Source organism: Necator americanus, chromosome I (assembly GCF_031761385.1).
Source record: "Necator americanus strain Aroian chromosome I, whole genome shotgun sequence".
NCBI lineage: Eukaryota > Metazoa > Nematoda > Chromadorea > Rhabditida > Ancylostomatidae > Necator > Necator americanus.
In genome coordinates, this window is record NC_087371.1 from 18,508,672 (window position 1) to 18,529,264 (window position 20,593).

Below are 20,593 nucleotides of genomic sequence, written 5' to 3' on the forward strand. Positions count from 1 at the left end.
ATGAGGCCACCTGCAGTGGTACTGTACCTTGATAGGGGCTATTTCATGTAGTAGAACAGAACAGAACTTCAGTAAAACTTTTTCCGGACAAGCGTTTCCTGAGCGTAAGTTCAGCACTTAATGCATAGCTTATGTGAACAGTTACAAGCTCGGCTTCTCCCTTCTATAAAGATGAAACGGAAATGTCCGAAATTCATTCTCCTGGAAGACAACCAGAATGCAAGCCAGGCGTCCAGAAACGTGGTGTGAAGCGAAAATTGCTAACGCCTTTTTTCTGCCCAAAACACTCCAGATACACCGCTTGGAATAACTAACCGTACGATAATCTCGCAACAAAATTACCCACATTGTCTTTCAAGAAATGAGAAATGAACGAAATCCCGATGTTAATTTCAAATTTCAAAAAACTGTGTGACTAATAAACATCAAAGCTGCCAAAAAATGTCAGATCGTAACATTACCTTTACTAGAGTATAGAATTGGACTAAAAATTAACTAGATTCCATGAGAAGAATTTTTTTGAATACACAAGTTTCTGATAACTTGAGTAAGAAGGCGATGCGATCCTCCAGTTTGTGATGTGGGCTTCTGGATTCATTGCTATGAAAATTTTCAAGGATACGCACTAAGTTTTTTTTTTTTGGAAAACTTAGAGCAGATGAATAACATCACCGCCTTTTGCTCTCGACAAATAAACTGCCTCATTCTAGCGGGGAACGGTGAGGAGGGTCCTGGCGTATTCTCTGCGGATGCCCCGAGACATAACGTGCCCAGTGGATATGCTGACGGATACGCGAACATACCTCGACGAAGTCACGCTCCAGTCGTTCACAGAAACGCAGGCAACCGTCCAAGATGCTCTTCTGCCCACAGAGACGCAAAGAATTGCGCAGTTACAAGGAAATATGCAGAGAAGAGTGGTGTGATTTGTCAGAATTATCGAATAAGTCAATGAATAATAGAGTAAGATGGCAGTCCGTGGGACTTTGTATGGTGTTCTAGTAAAGAAAGGGAGTCTGCAGTTTTTCGGGTAAAAATATTACTTTCACAAAGTCTAGAAATCTTATCAAATTTGAACTCTTTTTTTTCCTGTAAGTTCCATGGAGTCAGAATGTCCCTTTGTAGGTCTTTTGTATAAATTAGGCTACAAAAAAGCTTTGGAGTTACAGGATAACGATAATTCTCATTACCGTTACTTTTGAAAGCTGTTCCGTTCTAACGAAAATTTTTATATACGTAATTTGAAGCTGTTAGATACACCCTTAACTCATAGTTCATGCGAGGATTTCTCATAGTTTCTCTTGCTTCTGGTACGATTACAACATTGAGATCACCTCACATCACAAAATTGCACCGGATGGGTCTGATTCTCCAAAACAATTCAGCAGACAGTGAATTATATCATGACCGGTGATGCAGCGTATGATTAGCGGTAGGTGAGCAGAGTCAGCTACTTAAGTGCCAACAAAAGTGAATTTCTTTAGGATACGCACCATCGCTAATTGCTCTGATCAGGCAGACAGGGGCATGCTCGAAATTCCGCCGGGACCCTCTTTACAGGCGCCCATTCTTGCAATAGATATCAGGTGTCAAGACACAATCCACCTTGGTACTTACATCACAGTTCCCAGGTTTATTGCGTCACATCAAACATATGCTTTCTGCTGACCTCTCCCATGACACACTGATGTGATGACCTGTGCGCCTCGACAACAACACCAAACTCTTTATCCGCGCAAATTTTCGGTGAAGACCACCTGGAGAGCCCGCGATCACATCGACTGCTACCACCGTTCTTTCATTATCCGTTCTTTGCATTTGCTGAGAAATAAGTGATAGAAATCAGTGGATACTCGATGAAAATCTCAAAAAAACGTAACCATTGGACGTTGATCAATATCTTTTAGGACACGCCAGAGTGTTCGACCTCGAATCATAACCGTACACGTTAACGGAGGCCTATAAAGTGAATTATAGGCCCAGCAAAGTGAAGAGTCAAGTAAAAAAAAGAATCCCTCATCAAAATCTTGGGAAAGAATATGCTTCTCACTCTAGTCCGGATTAAAATCGCTCTTAATTCGAGGAAACCCTCAAAGGAAAACGGAAAACCTATAATTCTCGACCTTTCGCTAATGCCGCCTCGAACGGTATCTCAGCAGTTATTCACAGCAAAACCTGTTTACAAACACTGTGAAATATGTTCTAAAAGAAGTTGAACATATGCAACATATATTCAAGTTATAGCTGCTCCACACCTTCTCACAGGAAAGAGGCATTTATCTGGGCCCTTCTGCTTAGTGACAGTTACTTTTATCATCAGATCCGTCACAACCAGATTACAAGTCTCAAGACGTTGCAACGAAATTTCGTTAATAATGTGACAAGATCCTATGCAAATTTCACACATTGCTTTATACATAACAGATTGTACATTCGAAATCAATTGTGGCCCTAAAGAGGGCCGTTGGGTTAGAATGGAGTGCGCCAGCGGCAAGTGGTTTACTTGCTGGAGGTGTACTTGGTGACGGCCTTGGTGCCCTCGGACACGGCGTGCTTGGCGAGCTCTCCGGGGAGGATCAGACGGACGGCGGTCTGGATTTCGCGGGATGAGATCGTCGATCGCTTGTTGTAGTGAGCGAGTTTCGACGCCTCAACAGCGATGCGCTCGAAGACGTCGTTCACGAACGAGTTCATGATCGACATCGCCTTCGACGAGACTCCGGTGTCGGGGTGGACCTGCTTGAGCACACGGTAGATGTAGACCGAGTAGCTCTCCTTTCTGCGGTGTCTCTTCTTCTTGTCTCCGGTGCGACTGGCCTTTTGGGTCTTCGCGGCTTTCTTAGCTCCCTTGGCAGATGGCTTTGGTGGCATGACGACGAGGTTCACTGGGTGGTCAGTGGTGAGGAACCACTCGCCAGCGCCTTCCTTTATACACCATCTGCGTCCGCGATCCGCCCCCAGCTGCGCGGGGCGGAGTTCCGCGCAATGTCTATATAAACAGCGCCGATGCGGGTATTCTACCCGTGAGTGTATCTCGCAGTTCTCAATCGTCGCTATGTCTGGACGTGGAAAAGGAGGCAAAGCCAAGAGCGGAGGAAAGGCCAAATCGCGTTCTTCGCGAGCTGGACTTCAGTTCCCCGTCGGTCGTCTGCACCGCATGCTCCGCAAGGGCAACTACGCTGGACGCATCGGAGGAGGAGCGCCCGTCTACTTGGCCGCTGTTCTCGAATACCTCGCCGCTGAGGTGCTCGAGTTGGCCGGCAACGCTGCCCGTGACAACAAGAAGAGCAGAATCAACCCTCGCCATCTCCAGCTCGCCGTTCGCAACGACGAGGAGCTCAACAAGCTGCTTTCCGGTGTGACCATTGCTCAGGGAGGAGTTCTGCCCAACATCCAGGCTGTCCTCCTGCCCAAGAAGTCCGCTGGAGACAAGGAATAAATGCCTTGTGCTGCACTCGTGTGCCTAACCTAACCCAACGGCCCTCTTTAGGGCCACAAATGTCATCGAATACGGTGCTACAGTACAGTGCTTGACCAATAAATATTTTCTATGTTAAAGTTCATTGTGTTGCTCAACAACAAGTTTCATTAATAAACTTTTCGGTGATGAGGATACAGTCGAGGACTATTCCCTATCTTCTCATCATTTGCAATCCCATGGAGTGTTGTGTTAGAATAAGAATGTTTAAAATGGATCAGAGGGAGCTACGTAGTTTTATTGTGGACTATTTCTGCAGCAAAACATGCATTGTACTTAATCTTGAAGGCGGCAAAATATTTCTCTCCATCACTTTCTAGCACTAGTTTGATTTCTCTACCGTAAACTCATCTGAGATTAATACTTAAAGGCATCACCCCATGAATCTGAGGTGGTGCAGATTTCAGGTGGAGTATTTGTATACGGGATGGGAGACTACGGAGAGGGAGGTGATTCCGTCCATTTCTTGCTAATTGCTGTAAAAAAACGGCCCGGAAGATGCGGCGCCGCGCAAGACTGGCGTGCTCCAATCGAACCTCTTGTACAAAATGGTGCGCCAAAACGAATGAAGCCGTATCTTCCGGGCCGTTTTTTACGGCAATCAGGAAGAAATGGACGGAATCACCCCCCTCTCAGTAGTCTCCCATCCTGTATACGAATACTCCACCTGAAATCTGCACCACCTCAGATTCGTGGGGTGATGCCTTTAAATCAAAAACTGTGCTTAGATTGCGTTACTAGACCCTGAGAATAATTCTGTAGCTACGTGCACTCTGACGCGTTTGCTGAAAGTTTTTGAGTACTTCAGAAACGTAACCCATAACCTCTTCTTAAAAGTGACACGTCTTCGTCAGCAACCTCTAATAATACTTCTGATGATTCCGTTATTCTGATCTAAAATACGATACATACTAATCGTACATTCATTGAGAAGTAAGCAGTACTTTTGAAATTATTATCGAAGTGGTATCAGGTGAGCAAATTTTGACTTGTATGCAAGAGATCACTGGTGAACTGTTCGCTACTACACGTCAGAAGGACGTCTGCATGTCAGAGGGATATGAACTGAGTCCTATACATAAACTCAGTCTTCTTCATTTAACAAAATGTAGTTCTCTCGAAGTTCTTTTTTTCTATAATTACTCTGCAATATCAATAAAAAATTTAAAATTTTTAAAATTCTGCTGTTGTCATATTTTGCTTTTAAATTTTGTGAATTAAAAAAAATTAAATTAATTATAACCAATTAAATTTCCTAAACGTGTCTTTCGTCCAATACTAATATCTCGTGTTCACCGCATCAGGAGAAGGAATGTCGTCTGTTAGGCCGTTCAGACAGTATGTCCGAATACAAGTCGAAAAAAGTCACACTCAGAGCAACGTTAATTCAATTCATATTACGTACTATAAACAGCAGCATTAAAACAGATTTACATCTTCCTAAATTACTTTCAAGGATTATTTTATTCGATCGTATCACGCTCTCAACTGTTCCATGGGCTACTAGACTGTTTCGCGGCGGTCATTCTGACGCAGTCTCCGCCCTCGCTTGGTGAAATGCATATAAAGGGCGCGCACCAACGGCACTTCACGTTCGCTCAGGACGCTCAGCAATGGCTCGTACCAAGCAGACCGCTCGTAAATCCACCGGAGGAAAGGCTCCCCGCAAGCAGCTGGCCACCAAGGCCGCCCGCAAGTCGGCCCCAGCCACAGGAGGAGTGAAGAAGCCTCATCGCTACCGCCCAGGAACTGTCGCCCTTCGTGAGATCCGTCGCTACCAGAAGTCGACCGAGCTGCTCATCCGCAAGCTGCCCTTCCAGCGCCTCGTCCGTGAGATCGCCCAGGACTTCAAGACCGACCTTCGCTTCCAGTCTTCCGCCGTGATGGCTCTCCAGGAGGCCGCCGAGGCTTACCTCGTCGGTCTCTTCGAGGACACCAACCTGTGCGCCATCCACGCCAAGCGTGTCACCATCATGCCCAAGGACATCCAGCTTGCTCGCCGTATCCGTGGAGAGCGTGCTTAAGTGCTGTGCTAACTACTTTTAACCCAACGGCCCTCTTTAGGGCCACATTTGAAACTCGAATACATCTTCAGTTTTATGCACTACTAAGAAGTAATGTTAAGAAAAAGATTCTCCGCTCGATCTATGACGGATATGCCGATGAACCTACGCTTACTCTTACTCCGGCCTATGGTTGCAGTTTTATGAGTTAGCAGAGGGAAACTGATTGATATATTACTTTTCTCATTATACTCAGGATGTAGTCCTCCCACCGTAATTTTCTAATAAATATGAGAAGTAGTAGTGAGAATCTTTGGATTTAATATTCTACAGAAAAATCTGTAGCATTGAAGCGGCAAATCATTTCAGAATCCGCTCATATAGTCTTTCTAGAACTACACTTATATGGCTATCAACAAGCTCATTGGTTTTACACAAGTTCCGGATCCGAAGTAGCATAATCTCAGGAAAGCGAATGCTCAGCTTTTCGTAGTCTCTACTCCCGCTGCACTTCAGAATATCTTCCATTTTTACTTGGATCAGTTCCACTGGCTTCCGTCGACATCTGGACATCTATGACCTCGACCTTCTCACCTGTCCATTGCATGGACCTGGGATAGGGAGCTTCCGCCAGAATTCGAATAATTATCAGAACTTTAGAAATTGTTAGAAAAACAAAACAACGAGATATTGTATGGGCTACAAAATGTCTTGATCGATCGCCTTGCAGAGAAAAAACAAACTGGCGGGTGTTTTCGAAGCGAACTGTCTCTAGGAGAATATATTTCTGTGATCTTACGGTCATTGGGAAAACAGTGGCACAGTTGCTAAGAAAAAAAGGCTTCTCATATTCCGAGCAGAGCCTCGACTTTATCACTAATGATGGTTTATGTTTTCTCCTCTTACTTGTGAGGTCTGATCATGATAATCTCGCTCTACGGTCAGTGGACAGCGAATAGGTGTAAAGAACTAGCATTAAAAGAAGTAATGTTGAATTAGGAATAAAATATTCGCACATCTGTATGTTAGATCCATATGTTAACAAGGTGAAAATCTTCAGTCTACGTGGAAGCAATTTCTTCGAGTGAAAAGGTTCATGTACGTGCTACCACTCAAATATTTCACTGCTTCGTAAGAGGAGACTGAACACGCCCACTTCGCTGAGGGGGAGCGTATAAAAGCGCCCATCGCGGTCATTTGGCATCTCACTTGTGAGTGCAATCGTCGTCGCAATGTCTGGACGTGGAAAAGGAGGCAAAGGACTCGGCAAAGGAGGAGCGAAGCGCCATCGCAAAGTGCTTCGTGACAACATCCAAGGAATCACGAAGCCGGCCATCCGTCGTCTCGCTCGTCGTGGTGGTGTGAAGCGCATCTCCGGCCTCATCTACGAGGAGACCCGTGGAGTGCTGAAAGTGTTCCTCGAGAACGTGATCCGTGATGCCGTCACCTACTGCGAGCACGCCAAGAGAAAGACCGTCACCGCCATGGACGTCGTCTACGCCCTCAAGCGTCAAGGACGTACCCTTTACGGTTTCGGAGGATAAGAAACTCTCGCCGAGAAACGATCCCAATAAATCTGACCCAACGGCCCTCTTTAGGGCCACACTTTGCTTTTCGAATAACATTTATGAAATGAAGTATGAATGTGATTCTTTTCAATACGTTGATTACAGCTGTTATCAATGTTTTCCAGATCTATTCAGTAAGCGTTACTGCCCCGAGTTTGTGTTAATGGATCTTGTTGTTGAAGAGTCTTTGCTAAATTTTTTGCTCTAGACTAGCAATGGGGAAGGGATCTGAGATAGAACTTTGGATACGGACATATGGAATTGAGGCTTTAAACTGGCTATATTCGACTTCGTTGGTGAGAAGTATTTCCCAGGCTATGGAGAGGGCGATGAGGGAATTAGTCGTCACCTTGTGGATCACTGCGTATGAGGTTGGATTCGACGAGGAAGTTAACAAGGGAGTGGCGGCTACTCTGCGTTATTGGTTAAAGATGATTTGTGCCACTGCAAAAATGTGACTTTACGATGAATTGAATTGATAGTAATGATTTGTGAAACGTAGTATCGATAGTGGGAATGTCCTTCCTTCGCGATTTAATTATTTCTTGTCCAACCGATAAAACTGTTAGAATTGGAACCTACAACGTTGAATCCCTTCTCATCAACGTAGCTTTGTCACATTGCAACTCTGCAGATCACTACACATACAAGCGACTGACGGGCAAAAGCTATCAACCAGTCAATGACTATCGCATAAGAACTCGGCACATACGCAGATGTTACGGTGATAATATTAACAAATGCTGTTCACTGGCGCACAGCCACAAATTCGGTGTCACAGCAGTTGGCCATCTGTGGATCATAGGTGCGATAGAGAGGAGCTGGACTCTCCTCAGGTGAGGGGTCTGGCTCCTGTGGTGCAGCTCAAGTGATGAGCATCCCTTCGCCAACCGTCTAAAAGTGGAGGGGGTCGGATCACCGGCTCCTACTATCGCTCCATGCTGGAGCGTCCAAAGTCCGTGGAGAGAGGGAGGAATGTATCAATACTTTTATCGGAATCATGTGACATTTTAGAAAAACGACATGGCTGTTTCATAGAGCTCAACAACAAAGGAACACTTGGAAAGTATTGAACCAAATTAGATCAATTGAATATTTGCTCTAGAACATCGTTATTCAGCGAAAGATTCATAATCTACCATAGCATTAAAGGGGAATTAGTCTTGTCAGTTAGAAGTTGCCAGGATGCAAAGTTCTTTTTTTTTGACAGAAGTGCAACCATAGCGATGAGGACAACAACAGCACCAGCATGACATGCGTTTCCTCCTGAATTGTATTAAAGAGATCACCCCACGAATCTGAGATGGTGCGGGTTTCAAGTGGGTTGTGCCTATATAGGATTGTCGATTACGAAGAGGAGGGTGATTCCGTCCATTTCTTCCTAATTGCCGTTAAAAAATGGCCCAGAAGATGTGGCGCGTGCACAAGGCTGGCGCGCTCCAATCGAACTCATTGCAGACAATGGCACCCAGGAACGCTTGAGCCGCATCCTGCAGGCCGTTTTTTTTACGGCGATAGGGAAGAAATGGACGGAATCACCATCCTCCCATAATCCCCATAATCTACGATCCCGTGTAGGCATACCTGCACCTGAAACCTGCACAATGAGCAAGTATGAAGACTAATGAGCAACTACGGGAACGAAGAAGCAGCTAGGAGGACAAGCAGCTATAGGTAAAAGTCACATGCATCAAACATTGTGTATGTATATACGCACACATACAAGTTATAAATTGAACTTATTTGTTATGTGAGTCTCCAGTGGAGTTCCCAGAAAAGTGAGGCGTGATGGTTCATCACGACGATTTGCATTGCATTACTATTTCAATCGTTACAAAATCCATTCCAAGCAACGCGGATTAATAGCAGTTTAACGTAAAAGAAGATGGAATTTACTACAAGAATCTGTCGAAAAACCAGACTGAAGGGTGTTCTAAATTGTACAAATTCACTGTTTCCATCACTTCATTTAAGTGCAAGTTTCGTCTTGAATAACTCTGTTCTTCGAAAACCCGCCAATACAGTGAAGAATACATATAGTAAGGTGTACATACATAGTAAGGTGTACATATAGTAAGGTCAAAACGACATGAAGAACGGTGCAATTGCGTACGCGTTTCGCTTTCGCTTCGGTGGAGCAGAGCGGCTAGGAGCGTTGCGAAACCCTTGCATGGACCACCCATCGCTGCAGTTTCTGATTCTCCCACCTCGGCTTCTGCTGCTGTCTCTACCACGCCGTTTCGAGCGCGTACGCAAACGCACCATGCTTCATGTCATTTTGACCTAACTATAGCTGCTCTGGCTTTGTTCAGTGTCTATGCACGGGATACTTGACTGGATTGTGCGAATGCGTTCCAGGTTCATAAATCATAAATCAATAGTCGATCATTCATAAATCAATCATCAAGAAACCTCTGTTTCACAAGTTACATATTCGCTTTAGAATTCTTCATCCTATACAACGGCAGCTCGCTTGGCCTGGAAGGTTGCGTTCCGTTTTTCGAAGAGAGGGGAGGAGCACGCTATCGTTGCTGTGCTCCAAGCCCGAACTCGTTCACCACTGACTATCTAGCAGGAGAATTTACAGCTGAGCATGCCCCACCCCTCCACCTCCATTAAGAAAAAGATTTCCTCAGCGAGTTATATATCCTCTGGTAGAGCGTGAACTGTGGTTTTTTGGGCATACAACAATTGCCTGTTTGTTTCGAATAGAAACTAAAAACTCGTAAGTCTCGACGCTTCACTCTCCACGTTCAGGCTCATTTTTTCACTTTCTCGGTCAGAGTGAGAATACAAGTTTGATGAGTTATTGGAGCAAATTTCCTCCTCGACCTCTGTATGCTCTTTTTTTTTTGGTCGCAACAAAAATATGGTCTCATAGGTGAAACCACTCAGTTTTCTATTCAGTTACAATAACATCTTCCAACCTCTAATTCTGTTATTTCTTTTGTCCCTTCTCGTGGTAACTGGACAGCTTTGGTGAAGAGGACCACTTCGCCAACCATCCTAAATTGAGGGGGTCCGGAGCACCGGGTCCGATTATCGGCAGCAGGAGCAAAATTAAAATTATTCGGTGTATTCGTAGCTGCAGGTTTGTGCTCTGAATCCTGCTTCTACGCAGTCCCATGTTCTAAATCATGTTCTGTACAGTGACATGATCAAGACACACTGGAGTTGACCTCAGCTAATTTGAATGATGTTGATAAGGGCAATAGCAGACTCACTCTCTGAGAATCTCAGTTTTAAAGACCAGCAGCTTTCTACCCATTCTCTAATCTTTTTTATTCGGGATCTACACGTATGTTTTTCTCAACGTGTAAAAACATCGACAACAAACAACTTTAAGCGATTTCTACTTACGCGTGTAAGCAAAACTGCTGAAGACTGCAGAGATGGTGTTAGACGCCAACAATTCCCTCTGCTATTTGCTGACCCTTCGCTTCCAACACCACACAGCAGTTTGTGATGCCGTGCATGTTGCGTGCTATGCTGAAAGTAGGTCATACCTCCCGCTGAGCATCGCCTGCTTACTGTGAACCTAATCCGTGGTTTTTGTCTTTATTGTACGCCTTACTGCTAACATGCTGTAAAGTGTGCATACGTTGAGCTCCAGGGAATAGGGATTTCTGAAGAAGATGTGCATGTACACGAACAAAGTATACATACTTCAAAAAGTCTTCCTTAGAGAGGACTTTGAACGAAAATAGACATAGTTAGCGCAGATGTTAGCACTTCGCAAGGAATTTCCAAGTACCACTCTTACCAAAATTCCACACCAGTTCACCCGTTTTGGAAAATTGTAGCCTTCTGTTATAACTGCTAATAAAATCAGGCTTCTACCGTAGAGCCGACTGTTGTATCATTGGTTCCTTACGAGTTTTGTTGTTACCGTAACACTCTCTTCGAACACAAACGGGCATTGAGAGAGTAGAATGCGCATCATTGGCATTAAAAGGGCATCACTTACACTAAAAAGGTAATAAATCGGTAAAAGATAGTCGTTTTGGACGCAAACCATCTTTAGAAAACCTGCCAAGCGGACTTCTCAAATAATAGCATCTGAATGGCAATCATTCGACCGTCTTATTGCATCAATAAAGACGATCTATCGCCAAAGGTGTCGGTGGGATAGAAACACACCCACAAGCTGCAAGGAATTTATTTGTGGCAGCACTTGCTGGTTGCTTTAGTAATCCCAGCACTATGTTCATGTCTTGGGAAAAGTTGAAGTAGGAAAACACAATTTTTCATAATAGAACCAAACTTTACATCTACACACGTCAATCGTTGCTTTTGGTGAGAGTTCACGCTGGGATCTACGACATTTTGCCATGAAAAACTATGCGGGGATATTCTATTATCTGAGGATTACTGTCGCCGTACAGTTGTTCCACGTTGGAAGTTTGCAATGGGATCTACTTCAAAGATCCGTGAAGAAGTGCGTTTCCAACAGTAAAATCACTGAAAGTACACTCGTAGTAAACAAAACGTGCACTACTGTTATTGCACACGCACTACTGCTGTAACTTTAATCTGTCTGGAGTTGTAAAATCAGAAAAGAAATGTGAATAAGCATGCCCAGTAAACAAAGGCGGCATCAGTATTGATCTGTACCTTGTCAACATGAGAAAAACAATACTTCAAAGCATATGGCGACCTCCCACTGTAATTCATACCTCACGAAGTGCCTCGAGATGTACTCTCGCACACAACACGTGATAGATGGCCATTAAAGGCCCTTGGCAAATCAATCTAACCTACTTACACCTACATATGCTTTGCAGCGCAGGAAAATGCCTCCAGGTGTGCCCTCACACCTGATACATAACGGAGAGCCTTTAATCGCACTTAGCGTTTCAATCAAACCGTCCCAGCACGAACGTCCTCCCTGCGAATGCATTCGTTTGAAATTGGGCGCCAACCCAGCGTTTATCGTGTCGTTATCGGAAGAACGGCCGCCGATTCAACTAGTACGCATAGAGTCTAAGCCATAATGCTGTCTTCTGCCATAATGCTTGAATCAATGATCACCCGAGAAACGATCGGAATGGTACCAGTACATGTTTTATAATGGTTTGTAATAAATATATGTAGTGGAATTTATTTATCTTTGATCGTAAAGGGGAATTCGTACACAGAGCTCTCTTATAAAAGTGGAGTTGAATTCTGTGTTTGAGGCGAGTGCACTGAACGTAGCTGTTGTTTTAACTTTAACCTCTGCTTTCGTTTTTTTTTTTCAAGGTAGGATGTTCTGTCCGAAAAGAAGTAAAGGGAAACTCTTGGCCTCAGTTGGACGCATACACCACTCTAGCACACTGGTATCTGGCAAACATCGCAAAGCTGATTGTGAATCTGGGAGAAGGGCCCATGAAGCTGATACCAGTGAAAACATATCTTTTTATTATAATTAGTACATATAATGCAGAGGTGCCCGGTGTTGGGTGTTCTCCTGAAGCGGGTAGTGTTCGTGACGTAGCTTGAAAGCATCATAGCGAAAAATCGAGGACTCTACAAATCCAGAAAACAAATGGCACGGAAGCTCCAGAATGACCAGTTTATACACAAACTCTTTACATCCGTAGAAGCAGGACAAGGAACTTCACTACCTTGTGGGCATAAGGAGTTGCATTATCGATAAACTTCACCTCTGATTAGTTTACTACCTGCTTTCAGTCATTCTATCGTATTAGTGTAAAAAGTTGTTTCATCGGATAAATTTATCAGTCCGTCTGTTTCCTAACTCAGAAAAGATTTTTGCTGTAATAGTTGGAAGCTACGGCCTGAACCCTTCCTACCACCGAATAGAACGCAACACCGGAAATTTCGGCAAACCATTCATGTTCAATACAGTGAATGCCACTGGCTGCTTCTTGCCACAAATAATGAGGTCACTTCCTTGTCAGCAGTTTTTGAATCGGTCAAGACAGCCCCAATAATCACGGCCAAAAGTGGAAATCTCATCTCAAAGTCAGGAAGTGACTGATGTTATCCCGCGGATTATGTTATTGCTTGTACTACTGTTGTAACTGCCATGAAATGCATTCACAAGGCAGCGATTTCTAGTGGCAGCTGCACCTCGTGCAGAATCAAACATTAATTGCTTCACTTCATGTTTTTTCAAAATGACTTCCTCATTCAATAATTTTATACGTTTTACCGAGCTTCATTCATAACAGGCCGTGCATTCGAAGTCAATTGTGGCCCTAAAGAGGGCCGTTGGGTTAGAATGGAGTGCGCCAGCGGCAAGTGGTTTACTTGCTGGAGGTGTACTTGGTGACGGCCTTGGTGCCCTCGGACACGGCGTGCTTGGCGAGCTCTCCGGGGAGGATCAGACGGACGGCGGTCTGGATTTCGCGGGATGAGATCGTCGATCGCTTGTTGTAGTGAGCGAGTTTCGACGCCTCAACAGCGATGCGCTCGAAGACGTCGTTCACGAACGAGTTCATGATCGACATCGCCTTCGACGAGACTCCGGTGTCGGGGTGGACCTGCTTGAGCACACGGTAGATGTAGACCGAGTAGCTCTCCTTTCTGCGGTGTCTCTTCTTCTTGTCTCCGGTGCGACTGGCCTTTTGGGTCTTCGCGGCTTTCTTAGCTCCCTTGGCAGATGGCTTTGGTGGCATGACGACGAGGTTCACTGGGTGGTCAGTGGTGAGGAACCACTCGCCAGCGCCTTCCTTTATACACCATCTGCGTCCGCGATCCGCCCCCAGCTGCGCGGGGCGGAGTTCCGCGCAATGTCTATATAAACAGCGCCGATGCGGGTATTCTACCCGTGAGTGTATCTCGCAGTTCTCAATCGTCGCTATGTCTGGACGTGGAAAAGGAGGCAAAGCCAAGAGCGGAGGAAAGGCCAAATCGCGTTCTTCGCGAGCTGGACTTCAGTTCCCCGTCGGTCGTCTGCACCGCATGCTCCGCAAGGGCAACTACGCTGGACGCATCGGAGGAGGAGCGCCCGTCTACCTGGCCGCTGTTCTCGAATACCTCGCCGCTGAGGTGCTCGAGTTGGCCGGCAACGCTGCCCGTGACAACAAGAAGAGCAGAATCAACCCTCGCCATCTCCAGCTCGCCGTCCGCAACGACGAGGAGCTGAACAAGCTGCTTTCCGGTGTGACCATTGCTCAGGGAGGAGTTCTGCCCAACATCCAGGCTGTCCTCCTGCCCAAAAAGACTGCTGGAGACAAGGAATAAATGCCTTGTGCTGCACTCGTATGCCTAACCTAACCCAACGGCCCTCTTTAGGGCCACAAATGTCATCGAATACCTCTTAATCAAAATTTCGTGATGTTTGAATAAGTTCAAATTGTAGCACCTTTTGGATGTATAGGAGCAGTGTCCTTCTCATATTATTTTTATTGACGTTTAAGATGGGAATGATTTTCATTCCAATAATTATATTCACATCACTTGTGTGGAGAAGTACGTTTCGTCGCGAAATTTGCCGAGCACTAGTACAAGATTATCACTGAATTATCAGACAATATAAGAAGATTTTCACTAGATTATCAGGCAGGATGAAAGTGCTTGGGTTCTGCAAAACGAGGAGAGCAAATGCAAAAAAGCGATTATGCACTACTTACAACGCACACATGGCTGCTTTCAAAAACTGCTTACTTACTGAATACGCAGTATCAGAAGCTCTTGAAAGAAAAAAGTGATTTAACTGGTACTCGTTTAACTACGGTAGCGGAATTAATATATGCCCACTTATCCATGACAAGAGTATGAAGATGTTCTTACAGCCGGCGACCGGTGAGTATTAGTGATTGACTTACTGTAACTGTTCATATTTTGCATAGGAATTAAAGGTTATGTCCACACACACATGACACATCGCTAGCACTACAAATTCCTTTCATTTCTGAAAAAATGGGACCAGGATCTGAGCTCTAGAGAGTGTCCAAATTGATTAAATCCTGTAAAATGTAGAATGTTACTTTCTACTCCACCCACTAAAACATGCTATGCACAAAGAAGTCGCAAAGAAGCTAAAATCGCAGAAAGCTAACATGCATCTCGAAACAGCCGAGAAAACAGCAGCCAGAAACTGGAAAATAAAAACAGTTTGTCACCTGAGTGTTAATCATACAGGTGTGAATGCTGCCCAAGTTTCCCCAGCATAACGGTTGAAGCTTAAAGGTTGCTTCTTTCTCAGAACCACTTGTAAATCCTACGCTAAGAAAACCTGAACTGCTACCTAAATTCTACCTAAACTCTTCACAAACAATCTCTAATTTATTAAAACATGGAATTCTGAATTTCATGAGCTCAATTCATTTTGACCTGGAACATTCACATTCTAAAAGTTGATTTAGACTCTATGTTCTGCATTTAGATCTACGCGACATGAAAAATCTACAAGAAAAGTAAATTATTAACAGAAGGTGGAGTAGTCCTTACTCATCTGGCAATAATTTTAGCGTAGCCTCAATTCCCTCACATTGTCTCGTTAATCCGTAATGACGTGATCTGGGGATTTCCTCCTCCGATTTCAACAATGGATGTTCAGGTTAATCGACAACAAGATTAATTAAATAATTCCTCAGTCATTTACATGCGAATATGCAATATTTATTCATAGCGCATAAAACTGAAGATGTATTCGATGATGAGATGTATTGATGAAGATGTATTGTTTCAACTGTGGCCCTAAAGAGGGCCGTTGGGTTAATTAATTAAGTTAATTAATTAAGTAGTTAGCACAGCACTTAAGCACGCTCTCCACGGATACGGCGAGCAAGCTGGATGTCCTTGGGCATGATGGTGACACGCTTGGCGTGGATGGCGCACAGATTGGTGTCCTCGAAGAGACCGACGAGGTAAGCTTCGGCGGCCTCCTGGAGAGCCATCACGGCAGAAGACTGGAAGCGAAGGTCGGTCTTGAAGTCCTGGGCGATCTCACGGACGAGGCGCTGGAAGGGCAGCTTGCGGATGAGCAGCTCGGTCGACTTCTGGTAGCGACGGATCTCACGAAGGGCGACAGTTCCTGGGCGGTAGCGATGAGGCTTCTTCACTCCTCCTGTGGCTGGTGCCGACTTGCGGGCGGCCTTGGTGGCCAGCTGCTTGCGAGGAGCCTTTCCTCCGGTGGATTTACGAGCGGTCTGCTTGGTACGAGCCATTGCTGAGTGTCCTGAACGAACATGGGATGCGCCCGGTGTGTGCTCCTTTTATGCGACTGACAGAAGAAGGCGGGACTGACCTGTCCTCTCCTTTGCAGCGTAGAAAATGTCAGAGATAGTTTCTTAAATGCAGTAAAGTCCAAATACACTTTTAGATCCTGACAGTTTCGTGTCACAGCGGAGTGAATACATCAGATTCAGCACGTATATGTTTCCAGAACAACATTAACAGCAACTACAGGAGTAACAACAGCATTAATTTTTGCTCAAATTTTGAAATCGCCGTCACGAAAACCTTACCTATCCTTAGCCTTAGCTTTTGCATCTTTTAAATACTCAGCACACGTTAGGAACTTTTCTATGTAGTTTCCCTCGAAATTACTCTGGAGTCTTCATCGATTAACATATTGCGGTACATATTTGGCCCTCATCTTCCCAACTAAGCATCGTTTTTGCTTGGACACCTCTGAGGGAACTCGAGCCATAATTTGAGAGAATATCCATGTGAGATGAATAGCAAAAGGTCCGTCGTCTTGTTGGGAAAATATAAATTTAAATACGTTCTCGAATTGTGCGGTCTCTGGGGAGGTACACCTTCACCATCTGATGGCCTCTAGAGTTCTTTGTTGAAAGCTGTATGCGTTCTACGTGAAATGTTAAAATTATTCCTGTGCAAAAATTCAGTTTTATAGGAGAGAAGTTCCCCTTGACTACTCGGTGAAGAAGCATTCTAACGGACTTTTGACTTTTGGTGGTATATTTGAATGTATGCGCATATACTAGAATAGTCTATAATAGTAGTAATTTCGCACTAAACCCTGCCCACCTCAACTAGTTGATGTAACAAAAATAAGATCCTTAAAAGAGGATAAAACTCATCAGAAGAGAAACACATAAAACGAATATATTCAAAAAGTAATAAGAAGGTACGGTGAAACCTGAAGCAAACACGTTGATTTAAGCTCAGGACAGGTGATAATCTTCTAGTTGTGAAGAAGCACTCCCTTCTTTTTGGACTAATCCAGATTTGCCACTACCAATACCATTATTTTACTGTATTCTACGGTAAGAGTGAATTGAACACGCCCACTTCGCTGTAGAGGGAGCGTATAAAAGCGCCCATCGCGGTCATTTGGCATCTCACTTGTGAGTGCAATCGTCGTCGCAATGTCTGGACGTGGAAAAGGAGGCAAAGGACTCGGCAAAGGAGGAGCGAAGCGCCATCGCAAAGTGCTTCGTGACAACATCCAAGGAATCACGAAGCCGGCCATCCGTCGTCTCGCTCGTCGTGGTGGTGTGAAGCGCATCTCCGGCCTCATCTACGAGGAGACCCGTGGAGTGCTGAAGGTGTTCCTCGAGAACGTGATCCGTGATGCCGTCACCTACTGCGAGCACGCCAAGAGAAAGACCGTCACCGCCATGGACGTCGTCTACGCCCTCAAGCGCCAAGGACGTACCCTCTACGGTTTCGGAGGATAAGAAGCCCTCGCCGAGAGACAATCCCTACAAATCTAACCCAACGGCCCTCTTTAGGGCCATAGATCATTTTCGAGTATCTACAGTGCGAGTGAAATGTGTTCATAGAAAGTCTTTCAGTTTTACGTGATCGAAGAATAAAAGTGGAACTAGTAAACACTAGACGGCTAAATATGTAATTTTTGTCAGGAAAAAAGGCATGAGAAAAGCAACGACATTACTGGGCTTCAGCAAAGACTGCAGAGTAAGGTTTAAACGTCACATGTTCATAAGCGAAGAGTGGAGGATACAACTTGTTAATAAAATCACTTTGTGGAGGGTCAAAGCATAGAGATAGCCCTTATTCAACGATACTATAGATCTCTGAGTTCTGTTCGTTCAATTTCAATCGACGGAAGATTTCTTGAACTGGTAAAGGTCCGACAATAACTTACTCAGCTGACAAAGTTTATCCAAGAGTGACTTTAGATTCAAATGGAGTTCTCATCCACTCGTATCGGCCAATGCAACCAACAACATGGAAACTTCAAAGAAGGAAGAGATTTGACACAGGAGACACCTTTATGATGTATTGTGAAATTGATTGTCTGGACTGGAATGCACAACAAACATCCTAATAAACGCAAAGTAACAATATTTAACACGAATGACTTAGTTGGGAGACTTTTTTGGTTCGCATTTTGTATTGTGCGTGTTCTATTCAAATGTTACTGGATATATACTTACTACTCCAAAAGTGATCTAACCAGAACTTTCAGTATCTGTCGGGGTGGACATTCGACTAGCAAGATGAAGTCGCTCCAGACAGGACTTATCCAACACGAGTGTGTATTTACGATCTTCCTAACAAACAAATGGGATGACATTATGTCAGCGCTAATAAGAGGATGGGGATCCTGTACTACAAACCACAAAACTATAAATCCACTGCAAATTTGTGTCCGAGGTGAGGTTTCCGGGTAGCAGTATGTGGTTCTTCCGCTTTTGTCAATAGAGGAACAAAGCTCGAGCATAGCATCACGATTTTCGTCAAGGTTGTGAACGGTGCTCCCTGGTTCTGGCGCCAGTAACATGGGAAGAAGTAGGTATAGCAGTAATGAAAGTTGTCCGCTTCGCCATTCTGACCATCTATGACCTGGCATTGGTTGGTCGAGCAGCAATTCCGCTGACCACTTTGTTTGTTTACTACAGCTCAATTGTAGTATTGTAGTGCTTCATTGTACTGGTGCTTTATGTGTGTTGCGCTGCGCCAGTGCTATTATGGGAGCGCTGTTGGCGTCCATTGCGCAATCATTAGGACCTAGGTCGAGCTGTGGAGCTCTGTCCAAGAAAAGTTATTTGTTTCCACTGACCTTTGACTAATAGATGCCCACTTATGTTGACTGAGTACTTCTTTTGAGACGGGATGGAAGAGAGAAGCTGTGCACATTTTTTCACGTGAGCAGCAGATGCGCAGAATAACTTTGCCTTAGTCTGGAGAGGTTTCTGTCTCATTACGTGCGAATTCCTCAGAAATCAACATCTGCAGAATCAGTTACTGGGATTATTTCATTAAGGAGTTCCGCACATCATTGCAGTAGGCTCTCAGGAAATGTATTTCAAACCAATAACTGTAATAGTAGTAGCATGTTCGCAAAAAATAACAATGTTATCCGAACGTGGATGTCTAGGTCTTTACCACTGTAAGATTTCACGGGAGAAGTATACCTAATGAATAGATTGTGCTTAAAATCGTTCTTCGATAATCCTATTATATCTGCACTTATATATACTATACTTATATATACTTCACTTGAGCTGCGCCTCATGAGCTGAACCCCCCTTCACCTTGAGTGCCGGTATCCATACCCGCTACTCATGATACCTTTCGGGGGCGGTGCGGTCGCGCTGCGGCGCGCCTTGTTGGGCCATGCGATCCTCTCACTAGAGCGCGAGATAGTCATGATAGTTGGTTGCAGCAGCGACGTTCTCGACCACTTAAGTGACGTTAAAGGATAGAAAGTTGGGAAATACTTATGATACATATATAACATACGAATGTTGGTTCCGACCACATCCTCGACTATTTGAACAATGTTTGTTGTAATTATTTTTATAACTTCGCAGTTGTTGTAATTATTTTTATAACTTCACAGATGATGAAATATTATCAGCTGTTACAAAGTACTTTCTAACAAACTTAATAACCAGTATCAATATAAAAACGACTCATAATGCAATTCTGTAATGACCAGTATCAATAGCGAATGAAGAGACTATGAAGGATTTCTTTGAGCGGACAAAAATAGTCTCCTTATGAAAGAAGTGTGGAAAACAAGAATTAAAACGAAGAGAATGCGAGAAAATGTGCAGATATAGATGTAGCGAGTACAATGAGGAGGGGTATGAAGAGACTATGAAGGATATCTGTTATATCTCTAAGTGGACAAAAAGTAGTCTACTTATGTACGACTGAGATGACCTTTTTGAACATTCTACGAGGTCAACTCTCTCATTCCCTTAGATACATATGAGAAGAACCTTCCAGAACATTTACAAGATGCCCTCTCGATAGAAGTCCATTATATATGAGTAAGGGAGCCTTCCAGAACGTCCCAACTATTTATGTGGTTTGTACACTGTGTTCTTAACATAAGTGTGCTCCCGTTCATATGTTATATATGTAACATAAGTATTTCCCAACTTTCTATCCTTTAACGTCACTTAATTGGTCGAGGACGTCGCTGTTTCAACCAACATGACTATCTCGCGCTCCGGTGAGAGGATCGCATGGCCCAACTAGGCGCGCCGCAGCGCGACCGCACCGCCCCCGAGAAGTATCATGAGTAGCGGGTGTGGATACCGGCACTCCTTCACCTTAGGAGGGTCCGGATTCTGTCTATCGCACCCATGCTGGATACATCCTACTACAGAACTGTGAAAAAGAGGAACGTTGTTCTACCATGATGG

The 20,593-nt window shown here is 44.4% G+C and overlaps 8 protein-coding genes across 8 annotated transcripts; 5 read left to right on the top strand and 3 right to left on the bottom strand.

The window, feature by feature from the left end:
• Positions 1–2,499: 2,499 nt before the first annotated feature.
• RB195_006082 (uncharacterized protein) lies at positions 2,500–2,871 on the bottom strand (the record flags this gene model as incomplete). Its single annotated transcript, XM_064178957.1, has 1 exon — positions 2,500–2,871. One exon carries the CDS (start codon positions 2,869–2,871, stop codon positions 2,500–2,502), a length of 372 nt encoding a protein of 123 aa, XP_064035956.1.
• A 184-nt stretch (positions 2,872–3,055) lies between these two features.
• RB195_006083 (uncharacterized protein) lies at positions 3,056–3,439 on the top strand (the record flags this gene model as incomplete). The annotated part of the gene is made up of 1 exon (XM_064178960.1): positions 3,056–3,439. The coding sequence occupies one exon, from the start codon at positions 3,056–3,058 to the stop codon at positions 3,437–3,439; it is 384 nt and encodes a 127-aa protein (XP_064035957.1).
• Positions 3,440–5,091: 1,652 nt separating this feature from the next.
• Positions 5,092–5,502, top strand: RB195_006084 (uncharacterized protein; the record flags this gene model as incomplete). Its single annotated transcript, XM_064178961.1, has 1 exon — positions 5,092–5,502. One exon carries the CDS (start codon positions 5,092–5,094, stop codon positions 5,500–5,502), a length of 411 nt encoding a protein of 136 aa, XP_064035958.1.
• A 1,211-nt stretch (positions 5,503–6,713) lies between these two features.
• RB195_006085 (uncharacterized protein) lies at positions 6,714–7,025 on the top strand (the record flags this gene model as incomplete). The annotated part of the gene is made up of 1 exon (XM_013452173.2): positions 6,714–7,025. The coding sequence occupies one exon, from the start codon at positions 6,714–6,716 to the stop codon at positions 7,023–7,025; it is 312 nt and encodes a 103-aa protein (XP_013307627.2).
• Positions 7,026–13,300: 6,275 nt separating this feature from the next.
• Positions 13,301–13,672, bottom strand: RB195_006086 (uncharacterized protein; the record flags this gene model as incomplete). Its single annotated transcript, XM_064178962.1, has 1 exon — positions 13,301–13,672. The coding sequence occupies one exon, from the start codon at positions 13,670–13,672 to the stop codon at positions 13,301–13,303; it is 372 nt and encodes a 123-aa protein (XP_064035959.1).
• A 184-nt stretch (positions 13,673–13,856) lies between these two features.
• RB195_006087 (uncharacterized protein) lies at positions 13,857–14,240 on the top strand (the record flags this gene model as incomplete). Its single annotated transcript, XM_064178963.1, has 1 exon — positions 13,857–14,240. One exon carries the CDS (start codon positions 13,857–13,859, stop codon positions 14,238–14,240), a length of 384 nt encoding a protein of 127 aa, XP_064035960.1.
• Positions 14,241–15,757: 1,517 nt separating this feature from the next.
• On the bottom strand, positions 15,758–16,168 carry RB195_006088 (uncharacterized protein; the record flags this gene model as incomplete). The annotated part of the gene is made up of 1 exon (XM_013452172.2): positions 15,758–16,168. The coding sequence occupies one exon, from the start codon at positions 16,166–16,168 to the stop codon at positions 15,758–15,760; it is 411 nt and encodes a 136-aa protein (XP_013307626.1).
• A 1,167-nt stretch (positions 16,169–17,335) lies between these two features.
• RB195_006089 (uncharacterized protein) lies at positions 17,336–17,647 on the top strand (the record flags this gene model as incomplete). The annotated part of the gene is made up of 1 exon (XM_013452171.2): positions 17,336–17,647. One exon carries the CDS (start codon positions 17,336–17,338, stop codon positions 17,645–17,647), a length of 312 nt encoding a protein of 103 aa, XP_013307625.1.
• Between the last annotated feature and the right edge of the window lie 2,946 nt (positions 17,648–20,593).